At 38.9% G+C, this 23,382-nt stretch overlaps 3 protein-coding genes across 3 annotated transcripts in view; 1 reads left to right on the top strand and 2 right to left on the bottom strand.

Moving 5' to 3' along the window:
* Positions 1-940: 940 nt before the first annotated feature.
* klhl43 (kelch-like family member 43) lies at positions 941-13,967 on the top strand. The gene is made up of 7 exons (XM_063898611.1): positions 941-1,116; positions 7,109-7,627; positions 8,614-8,762; positions 9,408-9,754; positions 10,869-11,168; positions 11,247-11,422; positions 11,816-13,967. The coding sequence occupies exons 2-7, from the start codon at positions 7,284-7,286 to the stop codon at positions 12,612-12,614; spliced, it is 2,115 nt and encodes a 704-aa protein (XP_063754681.1). The 5' UTR covers positions 941-1,116; positions 7,109-7,283; the 3' UTR covers positions 12,615-13,967.
* Positions 13,968-15,070: 1,103 nt separating this feature from the next.
* rpl11 (ribosomal protein L11) lies at positions 15,071-17,917 on the bottom strand. Its single transcript, XM_063899921.1, has 6 exons — positions 17,821-17,917; positions 16,845-16,995; positions 16,532-16,638; positions 16,129-16,260; positions 15,443-15,553; positions 15,071-15,145 (listed from the first exon to the last, which is right to left on the bottom strand). Exons 1-6 carry the CDS (start codon positions 17,824-17,826, stop codon positions 15,116-15,118), a joined length of 537 nt encoding a protein of 178 aa, XP_063755991.1. The 5' UTR covers positions 17,827-17,917; the 3' UTR covers positions 15,071-15,115.
* A 612-nt stretch (positions 17,918-18,529) lies between these two features.
* LOC134874564 (cyclic GMP-AMP synthase-like) overlaps positions 18,530-23,382 on the bottom strand; it is a 5,951-nt gene continuing 1,098 nt past the window's right edge. Inside the window, 8 exon segments of the mRNA XM_063898613.1 lie at positions 18,530-19,326; positions 19,813-19,935; positions 20,478-20,577; positions 21,267-21,340; positions 21,342-21,406; positions 22,005-22,135; positions 22,285-22,507; positions 23,292-23,382. The exon segment at positions 23,292-23,382 is cut by the window's right edge and continues 142 nt beyond it. Of these exon segments, the coding sequence (XP_063754683.1) occupies positions 18,747-19,326; positions 19,813-19,935; positions 20,478-20,577; positions 21,267-21,340; positions 21,342-21,406; positions 22,005-22,135; positions 22,285-22,507; positions 23,292-23,382 (1,387 nt within the window). The 3' untranslated portion in view covers positions 18,530-18,746.

Raw genomic sequence — 23,382 nt, 5'->3', positions numbered from 1 at the left:
ATATAAAAGTTGACTAGTAAAACACTGTTGAAAGGCTAAATTACAGCTAACACAATATAAAAATAGGATATTATTTACATTTAGTGTGCAAGAATGGAATATTAAATTAAATCTAAATGTAAACTAAATGTACTATGGAAACAAAGTTAATTGACTTGTACAGTCTAGCAAGTATTTGAAATAATGCATCCGTTTAATACAATAATATGAAATATATAACATAGGGGTGCAAGAATCACTCAGATCCTTTGCTTCGGTATAATTGGAAATAAAGTACTAAAGATACACCACAAGTATACCCTCACAAAAGCACACAAATATGCCGTCAACACACCGACATTTTTCAATCTATAATGGTATACTTATTTTTGTCCTGTGTGCACATTCCACTCAATGCAGCAAATTGGCAGAAAGACAAGGCCTTCTTTTACATTCGATACTCAAGTAAACACTTTTGGAATTATTTTATGCTGCTTAATTTAACTTTTAAATTGAGGCAATTTTCCTTTAACGGTATTTATACATTGCTCTATTTTAATCAAGCAAAGGGTCTGAATACCTTCACCACTGTAAATAGCTTTAGTAACTGTAATTACAGTGACCCATGTTCCACTTTAATTACAAGATATATTAGATCACGTGATTTGAACCTTAAAGCAGATTCTCCCTAAGAAAACTTTTTTCAAAAAAAACAGACACACAACAAAATCTAAAACCTGAAACCACAAAGGCTATGAAGGGATGAGGCGGGGTCGGCTGAGAGGAGAGACGCCTCTAATGGGATATTTTTGGAGGGGAGGGTGACAAGGAGTGCCTGTATTTGGATGTGGAGGTGGGAACTGAAAGAAGAGAGCTCGGGAGGCTTGGTTTGTTTTATAGGTTCTGGGCAGGGGGGAGTTTAATCCTACGTCACAGCTTTGGATGGGATCCTGATTTCCTTCTGATACTGACACACACACACACACACAGCACTCCGACAGAGGACGGACGGAAAGAGCAAAAAGGAACCTGTTAGAAAACAACGAAGAAAAACAACATAACCTAAAAGAAAACTGGAACAAGAAGCAGAGAAGCAAAAGGAAGGGAAGAAACTCAAGAACCAGAAGGGAGAAAGAGGTACAAAAACATACATTTACATTACAACTTGTTGAGCAAAGAAGAGCTTAAAGGAGACAAAGTTTTGTATCATAAAATCTCATCTTTCTCTTGAAGATAATCAAAATAAAAGCTTGGTTGTCATGGACATTATCATTGAATTTAAATCACAATATAAGTACATTTTCTCAAGTGCTCATGTGAAATATTGAGGTACTTGTACTTTACTTTATACTTCTTCTCCACTACATTTTAATGACAAGCATTGCAGTTTTCACTCTTCCTTATCTGGTATCTTTAGTTCTTAAAGATTTTACACAAAGTCAGGATCATTTATGGACCATCCAACATGTAGTTAATATGTTCTCTACATCCACCAGTAACATACAAATGGTGTTTCATAGTGTGCATATGCACATAAGTAATATTTAATTAATATATGACATTATAACACTCTGAAATTAGTTATTTACTTAAAAGACACTTTGCAAGTAATACCTTTTTAACTTTTTCTTCAGTTAAATCTTTAACTTGTGTATACTTAGTACTTCAGTATTTTTTACAGTACAAAGTCGTGTTGCTTCTTTTGTTTGAGAAAAATATACTGTATCACTGAGTCTTAAAAAAACACAGCGTTTGAAATTATTGTAGACATATATTTATATTTAACTGCTCAATGGAAACAATGTGAAGTAGTTGCCAGTTGCCGTGTTGATACGGCTGCAGGGGGGTGTCAGTCCTTGGCTGAAAAACACACACAAAATGCACACACACACACATACACAGTATATTTTGAGTGTGTCAGCCCCTATAAATACTCTCATGAGATAGGCAAGGAATTCAGCTGCAGTTCTGAGCGTTAGAAGTGGTGGAGAGGCATGCAGGGTGGTGTGTGTATGTACAAAATAACAGAACCACTATAATACACAACCCTGTTGGTAATACCACTTCGATAAAGATCGTATTATTCAACTTCTCTGTTGTTTAGCGGTAATTTTGAAGGACTTATTTGAAAAGCAACTAGTCAAGAAGATGCCTTCAACTTTGCGTTTTTGTGTCTATTAGCTCATTGTTTTGATTTTACAGCAACTTGGTGTACTCTTATCGCTCTGATGCCATCTTTTTTCGGAATACAGAAGGTAGCTTCTTTAAGGGAAAGACCTCTTAAAATCTGCGTGACACTATCTGCTTATCACCTATAGCATTTAGCAGCTAAAGACTCAGTGCTGAAACCCAGCAAATATTTAGCATTTTAGCACAAACGGTGTCTTTGTTAGGTTTTTTTTATGCTATTTTGATTAGTTGCCTGAAAATAAAGTATGTGGTTGACCCAGGATAAAGAGAGTATAACCTTTTGTTCTAGGACTTTAAATACTTCAGTACCCAAGTTAAGTGATGATGACCTTTAAGACATTTTGTTTAGTTTGTTTCTAGCCTAACATTAGCTTTTTACTTCGGAGATGTATTTTGGCTTCAAAAATCATAAAAGTGGTTTTCATTGGTGAAGAATCATGTACTATATCATACATACCAAATCCAACAGAGAAATACCATTGGATTTGTGTTGTGCATGATGCTACCTTCTGGTTTGGCCTACAAAAGTATGTCAACAGTGCAGTGCTCAGGATTTGGTAGAGACAGAAAACAGAACAAAAAAGTTAATATTGAACTTGAGCTTATTAGCGGGACACAAACACGACTCTGACGCTAAGATTACATTTTCTAACACACTTTTCTTTTTGCATTGAAAAACCCACAAATCACCACCCACTGTAGTAATTACACATGTATCTGCAGTTACAATACAATCTCAGTTTGCCTCCGTCATGCAGTTAACAAACACAGAGGAAAACGTTCTTTTTTCCTACACATAAAACAACCAATAGTTAACTTAACTGAGGAGTTTGAATATTGTCACATGACTTTAAATGTTAATAAACAGAACAGGAGTTCACTGCAACAAGAGTAGATTAAGGGTGTTAATTATTGTTTATCAGAAACCAGAAGCTGCAAACTGACGCTGATGTTTCCGCAGCATGAGTTTGAACTTGTCATTGATAATCCTTTTAATAGTTTAAAAACAGTATTGATAATCATCCAGCTGCCTGTCTGATATCTGACTTGACACTGACATCCATAATCTTTTTGAGTTCGCTTGAGTCTTTTTGCCAATAGTTACACAAAAAAGTCCTGTAAATTGAATCTATTATAGGGGAAATACTGGTAGAGTTCTCAACAGTTATTGTAGTTGGTTATTGATCTTTTCATGGTTAATTTATTACTAAAGACCGTTTTGTTGAGGATTCTTCTCATTAATAAAGCTATAACAATAACTTGTGAAGAAAATATGTACATATACATACAAGCACAAAAGCATCTGTCTATTTAAGATATTATCAATGCAAAATTACACATTTATATCAGTCAACCTTCAAGCAAATGTAATCAGTTCTCCTCTCTTGTTGTTTTTAAGGCAGATGCTGTTGTTTGTTACAGTATTTGGCAGTAATGATGATGGTGGTTGTGAGGGTGGGGGCAGTGAGGTCTGGCTCCCAGTGTGGCTGATGACGGAGCAGCTGCTCCATGCACTAACCTTGGTCCCAGATATTTGTGAAGGCTGATCTGTGCACAGATTATTTTCATGCCACAGAACTACCGAACAAGTGGTTTGTCTGAAACGTCTCCAGAACCTTCATTTTACATTTCAGGGACAGAATGGTGCAGGCATGTGTAGTTTATATATTCACTTTAATTTTTTACGCTCCTCCACATCAACTGAACAGCTGCCGTTACTGTGTTCTCTCTAGATTAATTTGCAAAACACAAAACATTGTTCAATATTAAACTAAGGGTTTAGAAAATCGTTTTTATGTTTAAGCCTATGAATTATTAGCAGCTTGACCAAACAGTGATTTTACCCCAAATCTGTCAGATAGTTTAATTTAAATAAAAACAAAAAAGTCGAAGTTTTAGAAAAGTAAATAAAACGTAAGCAATCTTGACAAAAAAATAACTTTGTCCATTATTCTTTCTTCTGATCCATTAATCACCTCACGACCCCTCAGATTAATCTTGTGACCCCTTTAAGGGACCCGACCCCTATGCTGGAAACAATATGACTAAACCAAATAAAGAAATTAAAACTAGTTCCACCTTGGGTAGCTACAACAGTAATGTGCTACTTTGACCTAAATGCATCAGGTGTTACAGTTTAATATAGCATATATAACAATATATCAGTCATAGTGGATATTTATCTGCAGAACGAATACTTTAACTTGTTATTCTTTTAGTTTTTCTTATTTAAGCAGAAGTTTTTTCTGGGATATTGGTTTATTTGGTAAAGTAAAAGAGAGGCATCTGTTGAGGAAAGGCAGAAAATATGTGGGAAGTGGCAGGCTCTCAGACAGCTTCAACTGTTATAGGGTGATTGCAACATCCACATGTAGCCTGTAAGATCTGTAACAGTGTACCCCTCCTCTTCATATGACACCGCCAACAGCTGCTGCATCCTTTACAATCCTATCTCTGTCCCCGGTGTGCCCATGTGTGGAGGCCAATACCCAGCGAGCCAATAGGTGCCATTTAAAAAAAGCCGAGTACATACAGAGCGAATGAGGAGGAGGGGCGGTAAGAGGGACGGAGGGTGTCATGCATATATTTGTGGTGAGGAGAACTGGATGTAGCATTAGTAGCATTGTCAGTCATAATTAAATTGGCCTCCAGAGGAGATCAAGAAATCTGTATAAACAAAGGTTTTTATGCAAAAAGAAATTGGAAAATACATAAATTAACGTAGAAAGTATGAAGATTGCAGGTCTCCACCAAGGCACATTCCAATCAGTAGTAAAAGATAACTTTTATAGCGACCGGGTGTTACAGATCAGCGATAAATTGTAGCCCATACTACACGAAATACCAAGTTCATGTGCATGCTCACACGCTCATAATGAGGCTAAGCAGGCATGTTTTCATTTTCACCATGCTAATTTAGTGTCGTTAGCCTGCTAGCACTTTTAACAGCCACATAACTGATGATGTAAATGTAATACATTTTGCAGTTATTTGGTCATAAAACAAACTGAAAACTTGACCTCAGGATGCTGAAAGCCAAAATGCGAGAGGATGTCTGAGTGTGTGACTGATAATATTGACAACAATGGAAAGTAGAAAAGGTTGTTGCTGCCGCAAAGAAGAGAAAATGTAAAGCAGAATCCCTGCACACAGCTGAGGCCTAAAATAGGTTCTGGGCTTAGCTTTAATTCCCACACAGCACTGAGGTGATATCTGCTCAGAGGCTCAGGTGAACAAAAACAAACTGTGAGCCCGAGACAAAGATCTCCTGCTGACGTTTACCATTAGACTTCCAGCTCACCCTAAAGGCCGTCAACACAGCAGTAATATGGTACGATATTACAGAGCCAGAACGCTGACTTTATGACCCCTCCCATTTTCAGCGGAAGCCACAATAGTTTATCGTTTTAGCTAAATGCTAGAAAGTACTCATATAGCATTCCTCCACAATTGTAATTTTTAACTGCTATGCAAAAGTCACTGTACATAGCCCGGCTGAAGACCTGTGTTAGACAGGATCTTGCTTCAACTTTCAACAATCAACTTGTTAGAAGCTTTGTAAGACTAGTTGTTGGAGTTGGACCTTTTATTGCTTAAAACAAAGAAATCCATAGTGGTCTTGTTAAATATTAAATGTAATGCTTCCTCAAACATGTTGCAAACTGGCTAAATAGGAAGTCAAACACTAAATATCCTTACGATATTTCTTAAAGTTTTTATTTTTTAGACAATTTCGCACACTCAACCTGCAGCAGATACAAAACTGAACCAACAAAACACAATATTATAAGAAACACTACAGAAATGGGGTCAGTTCATCCCCCTAGCTGCATCCAAGAAACTTGACGCTCAACATTTCACTATTTGTTTATGTCAGACACCCTCTATTCTGCGTATCAGCACTACATGCGATCCCTTCTCTCTCTATGACCGTCTCCTCTTTCTACACTAAACTGCTGCAGTTCGCACACGTGGCTCATTATAGTCATAAATACGATTTCCAAGTTGCATTTAATGCTAGACGTTGGCTGTAAACCATAATAACCTGACCCTGAGCTTCTCTATGCACACTCGCACCTGTCATTCACTCTGCTGCTGGCCCACAGAGACAGAGTTTAGGAGTTCCTCTGTTGGATTTAAGGTGCCGGTGAGTGTTGTTGTGTTGTGTGATGTTCGGAGATTAGCTGAGAAATGTGCATCTGTTAGTGGGTCTGTTTTGTTGACCAGCGACCTTGAAACTTGGAATCAAAGTCTGGAAACATTGCAGAGTGTGTTTCCCTTGTTTATCAAGAACTCACTTTCTCTCTGTATTTTAAGATATAAAGAACAGGGTACAGGGCTGGAAAGTTGTTTATTTTATTTTTATTTTAAGTCACTGTGGAAATCAAGATGAGTAAAGATACATAAAGCACATAAGATCACATAAACTCAAGACATTACTGATTAACATTATCCAAAGGTTTCTTAAAATGGTTTTGTGATTTTGGTTCAGGAAAATCTTACTCCAGACCGTTCTTCTTAACATACCTAATCCAGTACTGTGAACATCCTGTGTTTTTACTTTTATCCATGTCAAAGATAAGACAATACATTGTGGTAATATTTTGTCTCTGTTGAAAGATCAACAATAGCAGAATATCAAGATAAGATAAGATAAACTCCAACAATCTCTGAATATTGGGCACGATGGCTGCCTCAAGCTAAAAGAAACATTAAAATATCCCAAAAACTTTGCAACAATATGATTCTTGAACACCTGAACAAATGTTGTCGTCAAAAACAAATATATTATTCCAAAAAATACAAAATGATCATTTGTAATTTCATGAAATTGCTCCAGTAGGGCATAAACCTCGACCTGGAACCAAGATCCAAGGGTTTTACAACTTCAGTCTTTGCAAATGTCTGTAAAATCTATTTGCTTTTTCTTTTCTTCCAGGTGCTGTGTGCTGTGTTTAAGTGAAACCATCAACACAATCCAAAACCACTCTAACCAATATCATCATAATTAGCTGCAACCTCAAGCTAAAACACTTACCTGAGGGTTAGGAAACATCTGGACTCTTAGAGAACCAGTGTCAGAAATCGTTACTGCAGAAACCAGAAGTAAACTCATGCCATCACCTTCAAAAACCAGTCAAACGATGGCCCCTAAAAAGAAGGCCCCTCGTCAGAAGAAGCCTGCCGTGGAAGCCATCTCCCCGGTTGCCATTGAGACCCCCCCGACCCAGCTGAAGGTAGAAAGCCGTGGTGACGGTGTGGTAGTGATGGAGAGCAGTGTGAAGAAGATCGAGCAGATGGCGGCGCTGGACATCGCTCAGCTGAACAGCCTCAACCTGCCACTGCCGCCGCCCGTCATCAAGCCTGGAGAGAGAGGCCTCGGCCTGGGCAGCGAGCTGACCCGGCCCCTGCATGGAAACGCCCTGCTGGAGGAGCTCAGCAAGATGCGCCAGGAGAAGTACGTTCTTATACTCAGTGTATTTTAATTGTATCACATTATGAGTGAGGCTTTACAACTCTGACTAGATACACTTAAAATACAATACAATATAATTACAATACATTACAGTACAATTATAATGCAGTCTAATTAGAATTTAATGATAGAGTTACAAGAAGTACAATTTCAATACATCACCATAGCGGTTCAGTCATTTTGTAGGCTGACCTGAAAGTGAATACCTTAAGGACTCACTCAACTAAAAGCAATACGATTTTTGTATTGGATTTTTGAATAGTGCAGAAAATAAGATCTGTGGCAAACTCATGTTTAAGATAGAAACCCGTTTTATTCAGCAGGATCATTTCCACATACTATCACCACTTCGATAATATTGAAGCGTAAATGCAATTGCTAGAAGTAAAATGCAAACATTATGCTTAAAACGGAGTGCATGATGGACGCATGACTTTACATCAACAACACTAAGCTAAGTGTGGCTAATGTTTTTTGCGTGAGGACATTTTGTAAACTAATTTAGACACTTTTTTAGGAACAGCTGTTTTTAAGATACATGAAAGCTTCAGAATTTCCACCCGGATATTCGATATTCACTGACATATATTATGACGTAGAATGAATCGTGAACACCTCGTAAGCTTGTATTTCCTCTAGACCTTGTTTCAGGAATCTGACCAAAAACTAAACAAACAAAAAACATTGAATTGAAGACCAGGTAGTGCTGAAAATTGTAACTAATTTCCTGGTTTAGGACTCATAAATGCACTATTCTATATATTACACTTAAGATACAGTACAATCACAATACTATTCATTACAATTATGACACAATACCATTTAGATATGGTATTGTGTTAATACAATATAATATTCATACACTACTGTATTGCCACTGATTGTATTGTTTTACATGGAGATGTTCCCTTTCCTACTTCAGTAAATGATAACAAATTAATTGTGTATGTGTCCTCCACCCTCCTCAGGTTCCTGACTGATCTGGAGTTGGCCTGTAAGACAAAGGCCTTTGACGTCCACAAGCTGGTCATCTCCTCCGTCAGTCAGTACTTCAGAGAGATTCTGGCCAAAGACCCCAGCATGAAGCGCCTGGAGCTCCCCTCCCTCTCACCTCTAGGTATATATACATTCTCAATGAATTTAAATCTAAGATTATTAAATAAGATGTTTTTATCCGGTGTGTCGATCACTCTAAATGCATGTCGTTTAAACTTCCAGGACTTCATTTTAACTTGAGAGATCCTAATCTTTCAGGATGAAAAACAATTAATGGCATGGAAATTGTCATAAAATAAAAAAGTCAATTAGTTGTTTATCAGCAAATAATCACCAACTTTCATATAAATAAAAACACGCAATTTTGTTTTAAGCAACATGCCCAGAATTTTTAAGTTCCTGCTTTTCAATTGTGAGCATTTGTTTTTTTCTTGGGGTTATGAGAAAGTAAATAACAACGATAGGCAATGGATTTGAAGTTTGGTGGCCGTTATTCACAGTTCTCTGACATTTTATAGACCAGATGATTAGTTAACTAAGAAAACAATTGCCATATAAAAAAAATACATTGGTTGCAGGCCTGAAAAAGATTCACACAACAAATATTGACTAATCTTTAGTATTATGAAACTTTGAAAATTACTGAGAAGTTGAGCGGGTAAAATGTTTCTTTGTTTACTTTAATAACAGGTTTAAATAATGACTTCCTCTTTATTCCTCCTTCCTGACAAATATTTGGTTTTAAGTCTGTCCGTTGTGTTATCAGGCCTCGCCAACGTCATCACCTTTGCCTACCTGGGTCGTGTCCACATGTCCCTCTACACTATTGGTTGCACCGTCTCTGCTGCCGCTGCCCTGCAGATCCCTCAGCTCCTGAAGATGTGCATGGACTTCCTCCTGGCCGAGCTCAATGTGCAGACCTGCGTCTACATCTGGAACATCGCCGCCGCCTACAGTCTGGTGCCGGTGTGCGACGCCGCCCGCCGCTTTGTCCTGGAGAATTTTGTCCAGTTTGCAGACACACCGCTGTTCACTCAGTTGACCGTGGAGCAGATGTCCGCCTTCCTGCAGGACGACTCTCTGCTGCTGCCTTCAGAGGTCACCGCCTTCCAGGTCAGAGTTCAAGTTTAGTTTTTGAAGGTCAATAGCAGCAATATTCAGCTAAAAATCAAGGTTGAAATAGCATACCCTGTCAAGAAAAGCTTTTCAGTCCTGACATCCTAATGAGGAGAATTGCCAGGTCTTCTAGCAGGCACCTAAGTATTAACTCGTCGACCCTCTGGGCCTTCTGCTATTTTCATCCAAACCTAAAAACAGAACCCAGACCAGCTGCTCAGAGCATAACACAGACTCACGAAGCAGAGTCAGTCCCGTTTATGTCGACTAGGAGCAGAAACCACCAAGTATAACTAACTCACTGTACAGCATGCAAGAAGATCGCTCGTATATTAATATACAACTCTGTTACAGCCCTAAATAGACAGACAGCTTAGAGGAGCGGTGATCACAAGGATTTATAATCTTGACCAAATGTGAGACTGAAAGTGCAATCAAATATTATCACCCTGTATGTATTATGAATTGTCCCTTTATTTCTTATATCTTTTGAATAAGAAATAAATTGACCATCTATATGATTGGGTTTTATATTTGATTTAACAATTCCTTGATTTGGGACAACCAAGTAAAATGTTATCAGACAGGTCAGATCTATAACTGAATACATAGTTTACAACGCTTTGTACTTAGTTGTTTTCTTTGCCATTTTTAAGTAAATGAAATTAATTAAATCTTTTTGAAGTTATAATTTATTATATTATTATTAATATTATTATTTAAATCAAAATGTATATCATATATATATTTTAGTTTACCTATATTTTTGATCTTGGCACATATTTACTATTTTTCTCAGGCAACATTTCCTTTCCAACAATATTTATTGCTGTAGTCAGTTAATGAGTTTAATAGTTTATTTTAAAGTCTTTGGATAGGTGTCAGATATAATTGAAGGCAAATGGCAAATTTGCTTTCAAATTCATAGTATTTGCCCCAAAAAACACAATTACAGCAAAAAGTGGGACTGTGTCTGTCCTATGGTTTAAACAGTTTAAAAGCTACATATGGGAGGATTTTGTTGTTGTTGTTGTTGTTAAATGCTGTTTTATACAGATGATTATAAAACATGACCTACAATACATATTAAATGTAAGTGTTCCTCCTTCAGCTGGCCATGAGGTGGCTCGACTTCGACTCCTCTCGTCAGCCTCACGCTGCGGAGCTTCTCTCTCACATCCGCTTCGAGACGATCCCGGCCAGCGAGCTGGTGAGTCAGATCCAGCCAGTTCCCCGCATGATGATGGACCCTCACTGCCACCGCCTGCTGGTAGACGCCATGAACTACCACTTGCTGCCCTACCAGCAAAACACCCTGCAGTCCAGACGCACACAGGTCCGCGCCGGGCAACAGACCCTGCTCACCATCGGTGGGCGCCCGTCACTCACCGAGAGAGCTCTCAGCCGCGAGGTCCGTGCTTTTAATTTGTTTTCTCTTTGTATTCACCAACTTAATAAAACACAAGGACTCACTGACCTCTGTGTTCAGGTGCTGTGGAGGGACCCTCGTGAAGGAGGAGCCTCCTGGCGTCACCTGAGCCAGCTGCCGGCGAAGAGCTTCAACCAGTGTGTGGCTGTGATGGACGGATTCCTGTACGTGGCCGGAGGAGAGGACCAGAATGACGCCCGCAACCAGGCCAAGCATGCCGTTAACACCCTCAGCAGGTAGGATTCACCACCAAGGTCTGGAATAAATACATAAAACACCGTATGATCAGACACAACCACAGAGCAGGATTTCTAGGACTTTTTATTCATGAAAATTCTACAAAAACAGTGAGAGAAAGGCAAACGAGAAACAAAAAAGCAAACAAATATTAGGTCACAGGATGAATAATGAGCATAATACATGTATGTATGTATGTATGTAAAAATAAGAAACATTGGTGAATCCAAGAAATGAATGGGTACTAATAATAAGAACAAATTGCTGAGACAAACAAAAATAAGAGGACATTTGTTCACATAATGCTTTCTGCATGACAACCAAAGAATGTTTGGCTTACTGGAGGCCCTGGGTTTTCTGGTTGTTGACCCTCTGCCCTCTCCCTCCACCAGATACGACCCTCGCTTCAACACCTGGCTCCACCTGGCCAGCATGCGTCAGCGCCGCACCCACTTCTCTCTGGCAGCCAGTGGCGGCCGCCTGTTCGCCATCGGTGGTCGTAACGTGGAGGGTCTGCTGGCCACCATCGAGAGCTACCTGCCCTCCTCCAATACCTGGCAGATGCGTGCTCCCATGGATGTTCCCCGCTGCTGCCACTCCAGCGCCACCCTGCCCTCCGGAGACATCCTGGTGTCCGGTGGCTACATCAACTGTGCGTACTCCCGCTCCGTGGCGTGCTACAGCGTGGACAACGACACCTGGAGCGAGAAGGCCCCGATGGAGACGCCCCGCGGCTGGCACTGCTCCGCCACCCTCGGAGGGAAGGTGTACGTTGTGGGAGGAAGCCAGCTGGGGCCCGGCGGTGAGCGGGTGGATGTGCTCTCTGTGGAGGTGTTCTCCCCGGAGAATAGCTCCTGGAGCCGTGCAGCCCCTCTCCTCCTTGGCGTGAGCACCGCCGGCCTGTCCCCGCTCGCCGATAAGCTGTACCTGCTGGGAGGCTGGAACGAGGCTGAGAAGCGCTACAAGGCAGCGGTGCAGAAGTATGACCCGGCCACCGACAGCTGGTCCATGGCAGAGGATCTGCCAGAGCCCACTGTTGGAGTTTCCTGCTGCACCCTGACCCTGCCGCCCCGCCACGCACCGCGCCGCCAGCAGCACCGCAATACCCCGGCACACGAAGAGCAGCAGCAGGCCGGGAAGAACCGGAGCAGAGAGAGCAGCATGGCTCCTTCACAAACCATTACCGCATAGAGGGGAAGAGGTTTAACATCAGGGGAACATCTGGATCATGTCTGCTCTTTATTCTGTATCTAGGCCTAAAATAACCTTTGTCAATGTAGAAAAAAATGATATACGTAACACTGAAATTAAAATGTATCTGTTGATCAATTATTACACAAAATATTTTACAATAATAAAGAAAAATAGCAGACAAAAAAAGACCATTACTCTTGACAAAACATTTGTTTTGCTAACACCATGATGTAATTTAAATATATTGTAGAAATTTAAATAAATTAAACATTTTGATTTAATAAATTATGTGAACGGATTAAAATAAATATTATAAACATATATATTTAAAAATATATTTATAGATGTGACTCTTAAGGTTTTAACACTGATAATCTGCGATTAATTTAGCAAAATATGCCTCCAGATCTACACAATTTAGACAAACCATTGGTCCCTAATTCTCCCTGAGGTGATCAAATATTTACTTGACATATTATGTCAATTAAAATGTAACAATGATAATTTAAAATGGAACCAAATACCGACCCATGGAAAGCCCTTGTATGTGCTAGATTTGCAAGAAGGAAAAGAGAGCTTGCATGATCCAAAGTGGTCTCAGGAGGTTTTACATTGATGGAATGTGGGGAGAAAAAGATGGATCAGGGATCGTAGTGGAGCAGGTGGAGAGGTGATGGTGGTAGGAGGATGATGATGGAAAGCTTGAACAGTGGCGGTCAGCGTTTGTCACTGTGAATCCACTGGCAGTTTGTGTATAAAGATGTATCTAGGCAGTGTGTGTGAGGTTCAACTGTGAAAATAAAGTGTGTATGTGTGTGTGACAGGTGTGTGTGACAGAAAAATGAGCCAATTCTGACAAAATCTGCTATATTTAAGGTTTTTACACCAGCCAACTTGGAAGTATTTCTTCACTGGGATCGAAGCAGGTCAGCAACAAAACAAGATTATGGTTTTATTTATTTTATATATATATACTTAATTCTTTCAGAAGTAGTGCAGCTTAATTGTGACAAAATGAAAAAAAAATGTAGTAAATATTTTCTAAGTGCAACGAAGTGAAAGGATTAGGTGAACACAAGAGGAAGGCGGCGTAAACGCAAAACCAAACATAAAAATAAAGGATAATTTGCCCCAAACCTCACCTGCGTTCATTTTAAAACTCGTTGTCCTCTTTTAATTTATACTGAAACTAAGACAAGTGAAGAGCCAGTGAGACTCCAGCAGGTAGAAGGATAAACTGATGAAAAGCTGCAGCTGCATTTTGAGTTAATAATCCCTCTGTATTTGTCACTGGAAGTGCTCTGTGCTGCTGGTTTCACTGAATAAAGCATACATTATTAAAACATTAAATCTGTCTTTTTCATTCATTGGGGGAAATCATGGGAAATGTAGTCTACAAGAACAAGATGCAGATGTGATGCAACATGTTTGAGCTCAAAGAATTATATTGGAATAAAATGTAGCATAGCATCAGCACTGAGCTAGTATTTGACTAACCGCTTAGGTATTTAAGGGAAAGTGTACCGGACGCAGTGATGGATATTTTCAGGTTAAAGTATGAAAAGCACAGGTCGTCAAACAGGAAGAATATCATGTCACTGTTAAATACGAGGTTTTTATATTAGAGTCAGCAGCATTTAAATGTAGGTGGTCAAGGTTTATCAAATGTTAAGTTAGATATACTGTTGGATAGTTTCATTTATCGTTCAAAAATGTGTTTTACATTCTCAAAAATAAAGTGAAGATAGTAAAAGGTAGTTAATAGATAAGGATTTCTAGCAACATGAAATGTAAGCAGCATTTTGGTGAAGCTGGTTAGGTGAGCAAACTTTTACCCATTTTATTTGAGTGCTTCACTATGGATTTAGGCAAAATAACTGATAGAGATATCTGTCATAAAGTAGTTGAGTAAAAACTACCATATTTCCCTCTAAAATGAAGGGTGAGGAATTTTAGTATCAGAAAGATACAAACTACCTTCAGAGTTGTATTCAAGTATCCGAGTAAACTAACTCGCTCATTTTTCCCCACTGCTTAGTTGTGAGGTTTCCCTGCAGATGGGTTCTGTTAAGGGTAAGTTTCAATCAACTTAAAAATATATAGACACAGGACAATGATTCCTTAAGAGTCAGTGAGTAGCTTAAGTAGGAATCAATTAACAGAAATATATAGACAGCTACTCTCGTTTAGTGTATAACCATCTGAAAACTTGAGGATTGCTTGTGTTTTTAGAGATGGAGAACGTGTTCATGTCACTACTCATACACGCAAATGCATAAGCTTGAAGGCATAAGTTATCATTAAACACTTTCTAACTTTTAAGTCATACTGTGCCCTAAGTAATTATGTATGGACACACTTTGTACTGTACCCAACTGCCCACATATTATAGTTCTTTAAGTAAACATTAGCTGAAGGTTTGAGAGCCTAGAAATACCACAACTTGAGACAAGTCATTTTTTCCCATTTATTTGTTACAAACATCAAGGGGTGGTCCTTTACTTGCCGGGGAGGATGATACCATCATACTGTAAAAAAAATAAATGACAAACATTAGATCCTGAGCAACAGAATATGAGAGGAATTTGTTTAGTATAATTGCATCTATGAGGGTACATTGGGGATAAAGCCAGAGAATGTGGTAAAAAATCTCCCCATCATAAACATGTTTGATAAAACATAAATTTAAAAGAAAAATCCTAACTTTAACATTGTATAGGGATTCCCTCCTTTCCTTTTGAATAACCAATACCAACTATTAAATAAAAGCAGGAAAGCTAATGTTCTGTTTCCAGGTGAGTTAGGATTTGCAGTAAACTACTCACTTTCTGCTGGAACCAGCGCATGGCCTCCTCTTTGCGGATGCGATGCCTGAAGCCGATGCGGCCCTTCTTCCGCTTCTTGTCAGCAATGCTGAAGCCTGGTCTGCCCAGAACCTGAACACAGAGGAGACGACAGGCTGGTTAGAAATCTTTAGCAATGTCTGTCAATTACACAGGAACACTCTAGGAACAGCATGTAATACTTTACATTTGTATTGCCTATTTACTTCAGTACCGGTTCAAAGTTGTGCTTAATATTTCATAAACATTTTGTAACACAGGAGTACAGTGATCCTTTTTCTACAACCTGAAGAATATAAGATAAATTGATTAATTGGAGTTATTTATTCTGCATTACACTAATAGGAGGTATTTCACATTTTATTAAATGATCTGATCTAAAAACAAAAAAGGAGCATCTGCATTTGAGTACCCTCTGATTCTAGATCAAAAAACATGAGCACCGTGAACATCCTTTTCATCAAAAAATGCAACAGATCCTACAACTAGAACAGCATTTAAATGATTTTGTTGACGTTCTTACCGAGGAATGAGTGCCAATAAAAAATGTCAACTAAGCTGCAACATCTTAAGTGTAAAGCACAAATCCCCTGTTTAAGTGTCTAAACATAAACTTTGTCTTGAAGGTGTACTTATTCATCAAAGCAATGAAATAATTTGCTACTCACCACGTAGAAGTCCAGTCCGTAGATACCGATGCTGGGGTCGTACTTGATACCGAGATCGATGTGCTCCTGGATACCGAAGCCGAAGTTTCCTGTGTCTGAGAAGTTGTTCTTTCTCAACTCGTACTCACGCACCTGGAGGCAGGAAGTGTTAATGTGTTAATAATGTCAAAATGAAAAACATGAGCTACTCTGCCCCATACTACTCCCTTAACTTCAATTTAAAATGTAATTCAAATTGTATTGGTCCTCAGTTGCTCCTGAGGTTTCATCTATTTTCCCTCCAAGTTTCTATACTGTGGCATGCTGTACAGATTGCATATCCCCTTGGAGCCACAAGCCAAAAATGAGAGTTCAGTCTGAACTACAGAGAAATTAAGAGCAATAAACCACATGACTTTCTGACCTTGAGTCCTTTCTCGAGGATCTCCTCTGCTTTGGCACCACGGACAGTGCAGTGGACAGCAATCTTTTCATTTCTGCGGATACCGAAGGATCGCACGGTGTAGCGGGCTGCAGAAAAAACAAGAATATACGAAAACTTCAATACAGTACTTTAATTCCTAAAATACTTTAATCCCTACAAACTGTTCAGTTGTTCCCCATTATTTCTCTATACACATGTTGAACATTTAAATAAACCGACAGAAACAAATGTCACTGATGTACAGGGGGAAAAAAAGGAAATGACACAAGGGACAGGCTTTCTTTACACTGACCTTTGGAGAACACGGGAGTCTGTCCTGTGAGCTGCTCCAGCACCTTAGCAGCACGGGTCAGTCTGTCACCGCTCTCACCTACGCAGATGTTCAGGCAGAGCTTGCGAATACGAAGCTCCCTCATGGGGTTCTCCTTCTTCTCACTCTGTTCCTGCAGGACAAACATATAGCAATTGTTAGAGTCAATGCAATCACACAGAATGTTAATGTCCCACAGCTAAATATGACTAGAAGATTGAAAAGTCAACAAAAACAAACATTTCACACTCGTTTGGCTCTTCAAATGAAAGAAAGACGGAACTTTACACACTCGTTTGGCTCTTCAAATGAAAGAAAGACGGAACTTTACACACTCTAACCTAACTGGCTAACATAGGAAAGACCTATTTAGACGTCATCTGCTAACGTGTTAGCATTGACTAGAAAAAACTAAACCAAAGTTTCAACAACAATTCAGTTTCAGTTTGACATTAACATGCATTATTATCTATAAATCCAGAGTCCAGACACTGCTTTTCTCCGACTCTAAAAATCCAAAAGACGCGGACAGACACATCAACACATGCCGGCCGGAGGACATGTCGGTACATATCCCCACTGTCTGCTGATAGCATTGACACAAATCACGTCACGTTTTGTTCCAAATAATAACTAAAAAAGCACATACAGCAGTAGAGACATGTCTGATCCATAACCGCAGTATCACATTTTGGCTAAAATACCAATAGTGAGTATATATTACTGCAAGTATACGTGCGGACCGAGTTATCAAGGAGCTAGCACGCTAGCATCGCTAGATTTTTTTTGTTTTTAAGTCCTCCGTTACATGTATTGCATTAATAACACCCTAGTTTAATAGTTCATAATATAGTTTAAGTCTCTGTACGTGAAACAGTGGTGAATATGACCCTACAGCTCCGATGATTGTGGATTTCTAATACAACTTCATGTTTGTTCGATGAGAGACAGTACTCACCGCCATGTTGGATCACTAGAAGAGGGCGTCACGTTTCCGGCGACAGAGTTTTATAATGATGTGTTCCTGGCAAATAACCCCGGGAAGACATCGCGGGGAAACGCAAGGGTTCCGGTTTACGGCGCTTACAGCAGAAATATTACTCGGAAAAACAATATATTTTTGATATTATATTGTTCCATCTTATAAAACACCCAACAGGACTTTAATGGCTTAAGGTGCTCCATATGGTACAAATGGTTTTTATGAAGAGTTAAAACGATTGATTGAAAAATTTGCACTTATTGAAGACATGTAGACAAGAAGTAGGACCAAACAAAATTCATAAATGTATATTATTTATTTTTGTTAGTATAAAATGTGTTGTTTGCTTAATGTATAGGTTATTTTTGGTTAATCTTTTCTTATTATTTATAACATGAAATAAAATCTATTGATCTAATATATCAATATGATATGTTGATCAAGAAAAGGTTGATTGTTTCGAAGTGATTTTAGTTACATGTGCTTTTGCCATATATGTCTCTTAATACCCTTTATTCTGTATTACACCAAAAAGACAAGGCATTGAATTTCATTTAAGACCTTTAATTAGAATCAACATATTCATTCAATTAATCATTCAAGTACACTTTACAGTAAATCACAAAAACGTGTCCAAAAGAAAACACTTAACCTAAAATTAACATTAAGTTTCAGAATACACATGATCAACCTGTAAATGAGCAGAACCCAAGTCTATTTGCAACAAACTTCATATGATTCAATAAATATGATATTATCCAATCATTGATCATTTTATTAGAATCAATAAGGAATACCTCCCGTAATGAAAACCTTAATTCCCTGTTTTCCATCAATTTATAGGCTAAAGAGGGAGGAGTTTCTTTGATGCTTTATATGTTCAGTGTGAATCCCCATTTCTTCTATAACTTAAATATAAAATAGGACAACAATACTGCCACAAACACTAGGACTAGTTTTTTCATCAATGCAGTCTCCAGAGAGGACAATGCAGTCAGAATGATTGGCTTATCAGTGGATGTATCAGAGAAGCAGAGAGGACCATGAACAGAGACCTGAGGGTCCCGAGTAGTGAGGCTACAAGGTTCAGATTCTCTCCAATCTCTCCTCACCAAATTATTGGCAGAGCGGGGGGAAGAGGGTGTTAGAATGGAAGACAAAGAAGTGGAAAGTGAAGAGGGGGAGTCAGCAGGTGAGGTAGGAAGTGACAACCTTTCATCCTCTATCCCTTTCACAAAGTTGCAGAGCGGTGAGACAGGAGCAGAAGGCTTCAGCAGTGGCAAGCCTTCCCTCCTCTGCTCCTCCAAAGCGTGGAGGAGGAAAGACAGTGCTTTGCGGGGGAAGACAGCACTGGAGAAGAGGTTGTAGTTGGGAGCGAAGAAGTGAGGGAGGACTCCTGCGCAAACGTGGGCCTCCAGAGCCCTGAGGAGTTGCAGGAAGCAGGCAGGGAGCTGCTGGGGAGCCCACATCGAGTCGTCGAACCTGAAACCCAAAATAAAACATTTTAGAAAAATGACTGTAAGAGAAATGATGAAACGATTTATTCATAGTTCATTAAGAAACACTTAAGTCGAAAAAGTACTTCAAGGTGGAAAGAGTACCAGCACAAGACAAAACCAAGAAGGCATCAATGACAACAGAAATTACATTTGAACAGTCTGATAAAGCATGGAAGAAGGTAGAGCTTAGTGACCAGGAGAGGAAGCAGCAATGGAAGGCAGGGAAAGGCAGCTTAAATACACAACTTGTTTGAGTTTATTCATCAGATGTTGAGATGGAATCAGCTTTTTATCAGTTGATGTAGTTGGGATTGACACCCATGCTTGACACTGTGGCATGCAATGCTCAATTCTTCAACCAGTAATACTAATATCATTCAAAAATGACTAGTACTACAACTGCAACAAACAGAACTTACAGCAATTGGCAAATTGTATGCGTAATACATATAATGTAATCAAGTCTAACCTGTTGGACAACATGTGAAGGAAGGCAGTCTTCCCGTGATATGAGCAGAGGGGATCCAGCTCTTTGGGGAAACGCTGTTTCAGACCTTCAATCAGAGACTTGAGCAGCATCAAACACCTTTTACTGTCGGAGAATAGCAAATCGTCTATTGTGAAAGGGCCCTAACAAATAATAATAATTATTGTATTGTAAATACAGTTATTTATAATAATAATAATAATAACTTACACAAATGCAAGACAAAATAAAGATAACATTAAAAGTTGAAGATGCAAGAAAAAATACAAAGAAAAAAGGATCAAATTAATGCAATTTATGTCAATGATTACATTGGTAATCCATTAATCCATGTTCATCTTTAATAGGCTGTCAAGTCTGCAGTTCTAGATGTTAATAAGACAATTTTAATGATAAAGTCTGAAGTTATACGTTTTAACAACCTGGCAATCTGATTTATAAAGAATAACTTCATATCCTTTAACTAGGAGTATCCTTTAGAAAGTGGCACAGAAAATGCTTAATATAAATAGTCATTTAAAAAGCACTTGTATTAAGATATTTCCTTTCAGTGTTTGCTCTGTATAACTGATACAAAACCTTACACAAAGGATTAGATTAAAAAAGAACTGATTGTTTGGGAAGATCTGAAAAGTTCAGAGCCTAACCGGCAGCATCTGTTGGCTTTGCCCTCACAGCAGGTTTTCTTGTTGCCATGGCTCGTGATGATTTTCTTCTCAACGTGAGAGAAAGAAATCCTCCAACTTTCTGTTGCAGAAAGACAAAAACACACTGAAGGGAACATCACACAAATAACACTCACAAAATAATAACAGTCCTACATGTCCTCCTGTAGCGGTCAGCATTAGAGGGTTACTGAACCGTCTTGCCTGTGCCTACAGAATTTCACGGACACGTTTCAACTACAACAAGACATAAAGCAACTACAAAAAGGGGCAAGCAACAACAGACACAAACTAACTGAAATGACACACATGACCAAATCAGAACAAAGTGACTATAAAGAGACTCAAAATGACCTATGAAGAAACACCCATTTACCACAAAGAAACAGAAAACTGCTACGAAGAAACAGAAATTGACCGCAAAAGACACACCATAAACACATATAGACTCAAATCACGGTAAAGGCGTAGAAAATGTCCATGAAAAGACACACAATGATCACAGAGTTAAAACAACTTTAAAGTCTGTGTGTATTTCTCAAATGTAGGAGAGCTGGTGTTGCCCTTTACATGTCCGTGCCAAGGGGCCTATCACCTCATTATCCATACAGGGTATTCAGGAGAAACATGCAAGCAGAGCCATGTTGTTTATTTGAGCATGTTTGCCTTTATTAGACAGAGATGGACTGAAAAGAGGAGAGGGGAAGAGGGTATGCAGAAACAGATAGATTTTGTCAGTCATTGTTGTTTACAGAATGATGTTTCTCTCACCTTTGGCTTCCTCGCTGAGGTTTCTCCCCTTCATCCTCTTTGGTACGAAGTAACACGGTAAACTTGTGATCTCTTCCCAGCCAGTTATCCACATCAGGGCCACTACGGACTATGAGAGGCCAGCCCTGAGAGGGGTGAACCTCCAAACAGGAACAAGAACAAGTGCTTTAAGTGCAATGCTTCTGGCCTTTAGTTGAGTGTTTCAATTGTGTGGTTTACTACTTTTATTTTTCATATTCAGTTAATAGCTACTTTGCAGAACTAGATCCTTAATAAAAAAGATATATTATTATTTATATAACTACCAGGCAGAATATAAGACTATTTAAATCACGTATGTTAGAGTATAATACACCTTGTTCTGAAACGCTGCATAACGAAATGAGATGAAACAAGGTGTATAATCAACTTACTGACTGAAAAATAATTATAATGATTATTTTGATAATTACATAATTGTTTTCATGCAAAGATATCAGAAAATGTAATTTCCAGTCGTATGGCGATCTTCTGGTCTTCTCAAACAATTGAACTTTGAGAAGACCAGATGGACATTTCCTCTATTTTCTCACATTCTTCATAGACCAAATGATTCAATAATTAATTTAGAATGTAACAGCTAGATTAATCAAAAACGAAAATAATATATAGATTTATTTCCTCTCGTCTCTTATCAGTATCTGTAATCCAATACCCATGGAACATTTCTGCAGACTGACACTACTCTCTATGATTTACCTCCAGAGCAGGAACCAGGTCCAACGAGATCAACTCGTTGCCGTACACGTCATTCCTGAACAGAGACAAAGTCACAGCCGGTGAGCTGGGTTTCTTCCTGTTCACCTCCCAGCGACAGCCTTCCTCTGGCACTGGAAGTAAAAAACATGATTAAACAGATTATCCAGGTTCCCAAAGTAGGATGAACTTAAAAAAATAAGCAGAAAATGAGTCCTAAAATCTCCAATTCCAACAGAAAGCAGGGCAAATTTTCAATCAGAGCGATAAATGCTGATCAGACCTTTGTAGTTATTGAGGAACTTGCGGACCAGGCGAAACGTCTCACTCAGGATCTTGCTGGATGAGAGGGTGCACTCGTTCTCCAGGAGAAAAGTTTGTATGGGGTGCCGAGTTGGCCGGGCAAGAATGATCTGGTAGAAGAGGCCTTCGTCGAGCGCCTTCATGTTTAAGTGTGATGGAGCCTGAAGCTTCAGCATCATGTCGAACTCATCCGGGCTGTGGATCTGAGATTAAACATCAGGAAGATGGAGGTGCTTGTTTGTGTTCTGTAAATAGATGAGTATTTCTTTCTCTCTTCTCAGCTGAAACCCATTCAACATTGACTTTAGAGTGTAATGTAATTTTCTGCCACTAGGTGTCCCTCAATCTCAACAATAACAAGAAGCAAAATTTGCTGAAATTGTTGTCTCCAATACTATTAACTTCACTGAAGTAATTTTTTCCCGGTCATCATTTTTGGGAGGTTTTTTTTGCTGAATTCTATGGAAAGCTGTCCTACTTTACAAGACAAACTCAACTCAACTTTAACCAATTAAAGACTAAATAAAGCAATTTCAGGTTACAAATAAGTGTGTGTTAGGTGCAATGCAACTGCTGCTTATGTTAACTCATTTTTTTTCTCTGACTGCTTACGATTTGGTTGTTAGACGATGACTAAAGTCTTCTACTGGCAAAAGACGGCCAAGATCTAAAAATTGTTTTGTAAAAATGTGGCCTAAAACTGGATAAAAAGTTCATTTATGAAAGCTTCTGGCAGGCAATGACACACATGACCACGGCTTTAAGGTCAAACATGCCCATAACAGCTGTGCAAATGAAACAGAACTTCACCGTTATTAAAAATACATTTTCTCCAGGTTTGACATTTGGATAATATAAGTTCAAAAGTCACCAAAAAGTCCTGTTGTTTTTAGACCTTTTAGACATATTATTATTAGTCCGAATATTGTCTGTGTCTGTAGCTGAATGGTTGCATATAGACATTTGAAGAGTTCATTACGTTCTCACCTTCACTCTCTCAAAGTAGCTGCCGGTGGTGAGGAAGTCAGCTGACTGGAAGAAAGGGTGACTACTGCTGTTCCGCAAGAATTTCACCAGG

Source organism: Eleginops maclovinus, chromosome 13 (assembly GCF_036324505.1).
Source record: "Eleginops maclovinus isolate JMC-PN-2008 ecotype Puerto Natales chromosome 13, JC_Emac_rtc_rv5, whole genome shotgun sequence".
Lineage (NCBI taxonomy): Eukaryota > Metazoa > Chordata > Actinopteri > Perciformes > Eleginopidae > Eleginops > Eleginops maclovinus.
The sequence above is the reverse complement of the archived record's forward strand: the minus strand, read 5'-3'. Positions and strand labels throughout refer to the sequence as shown.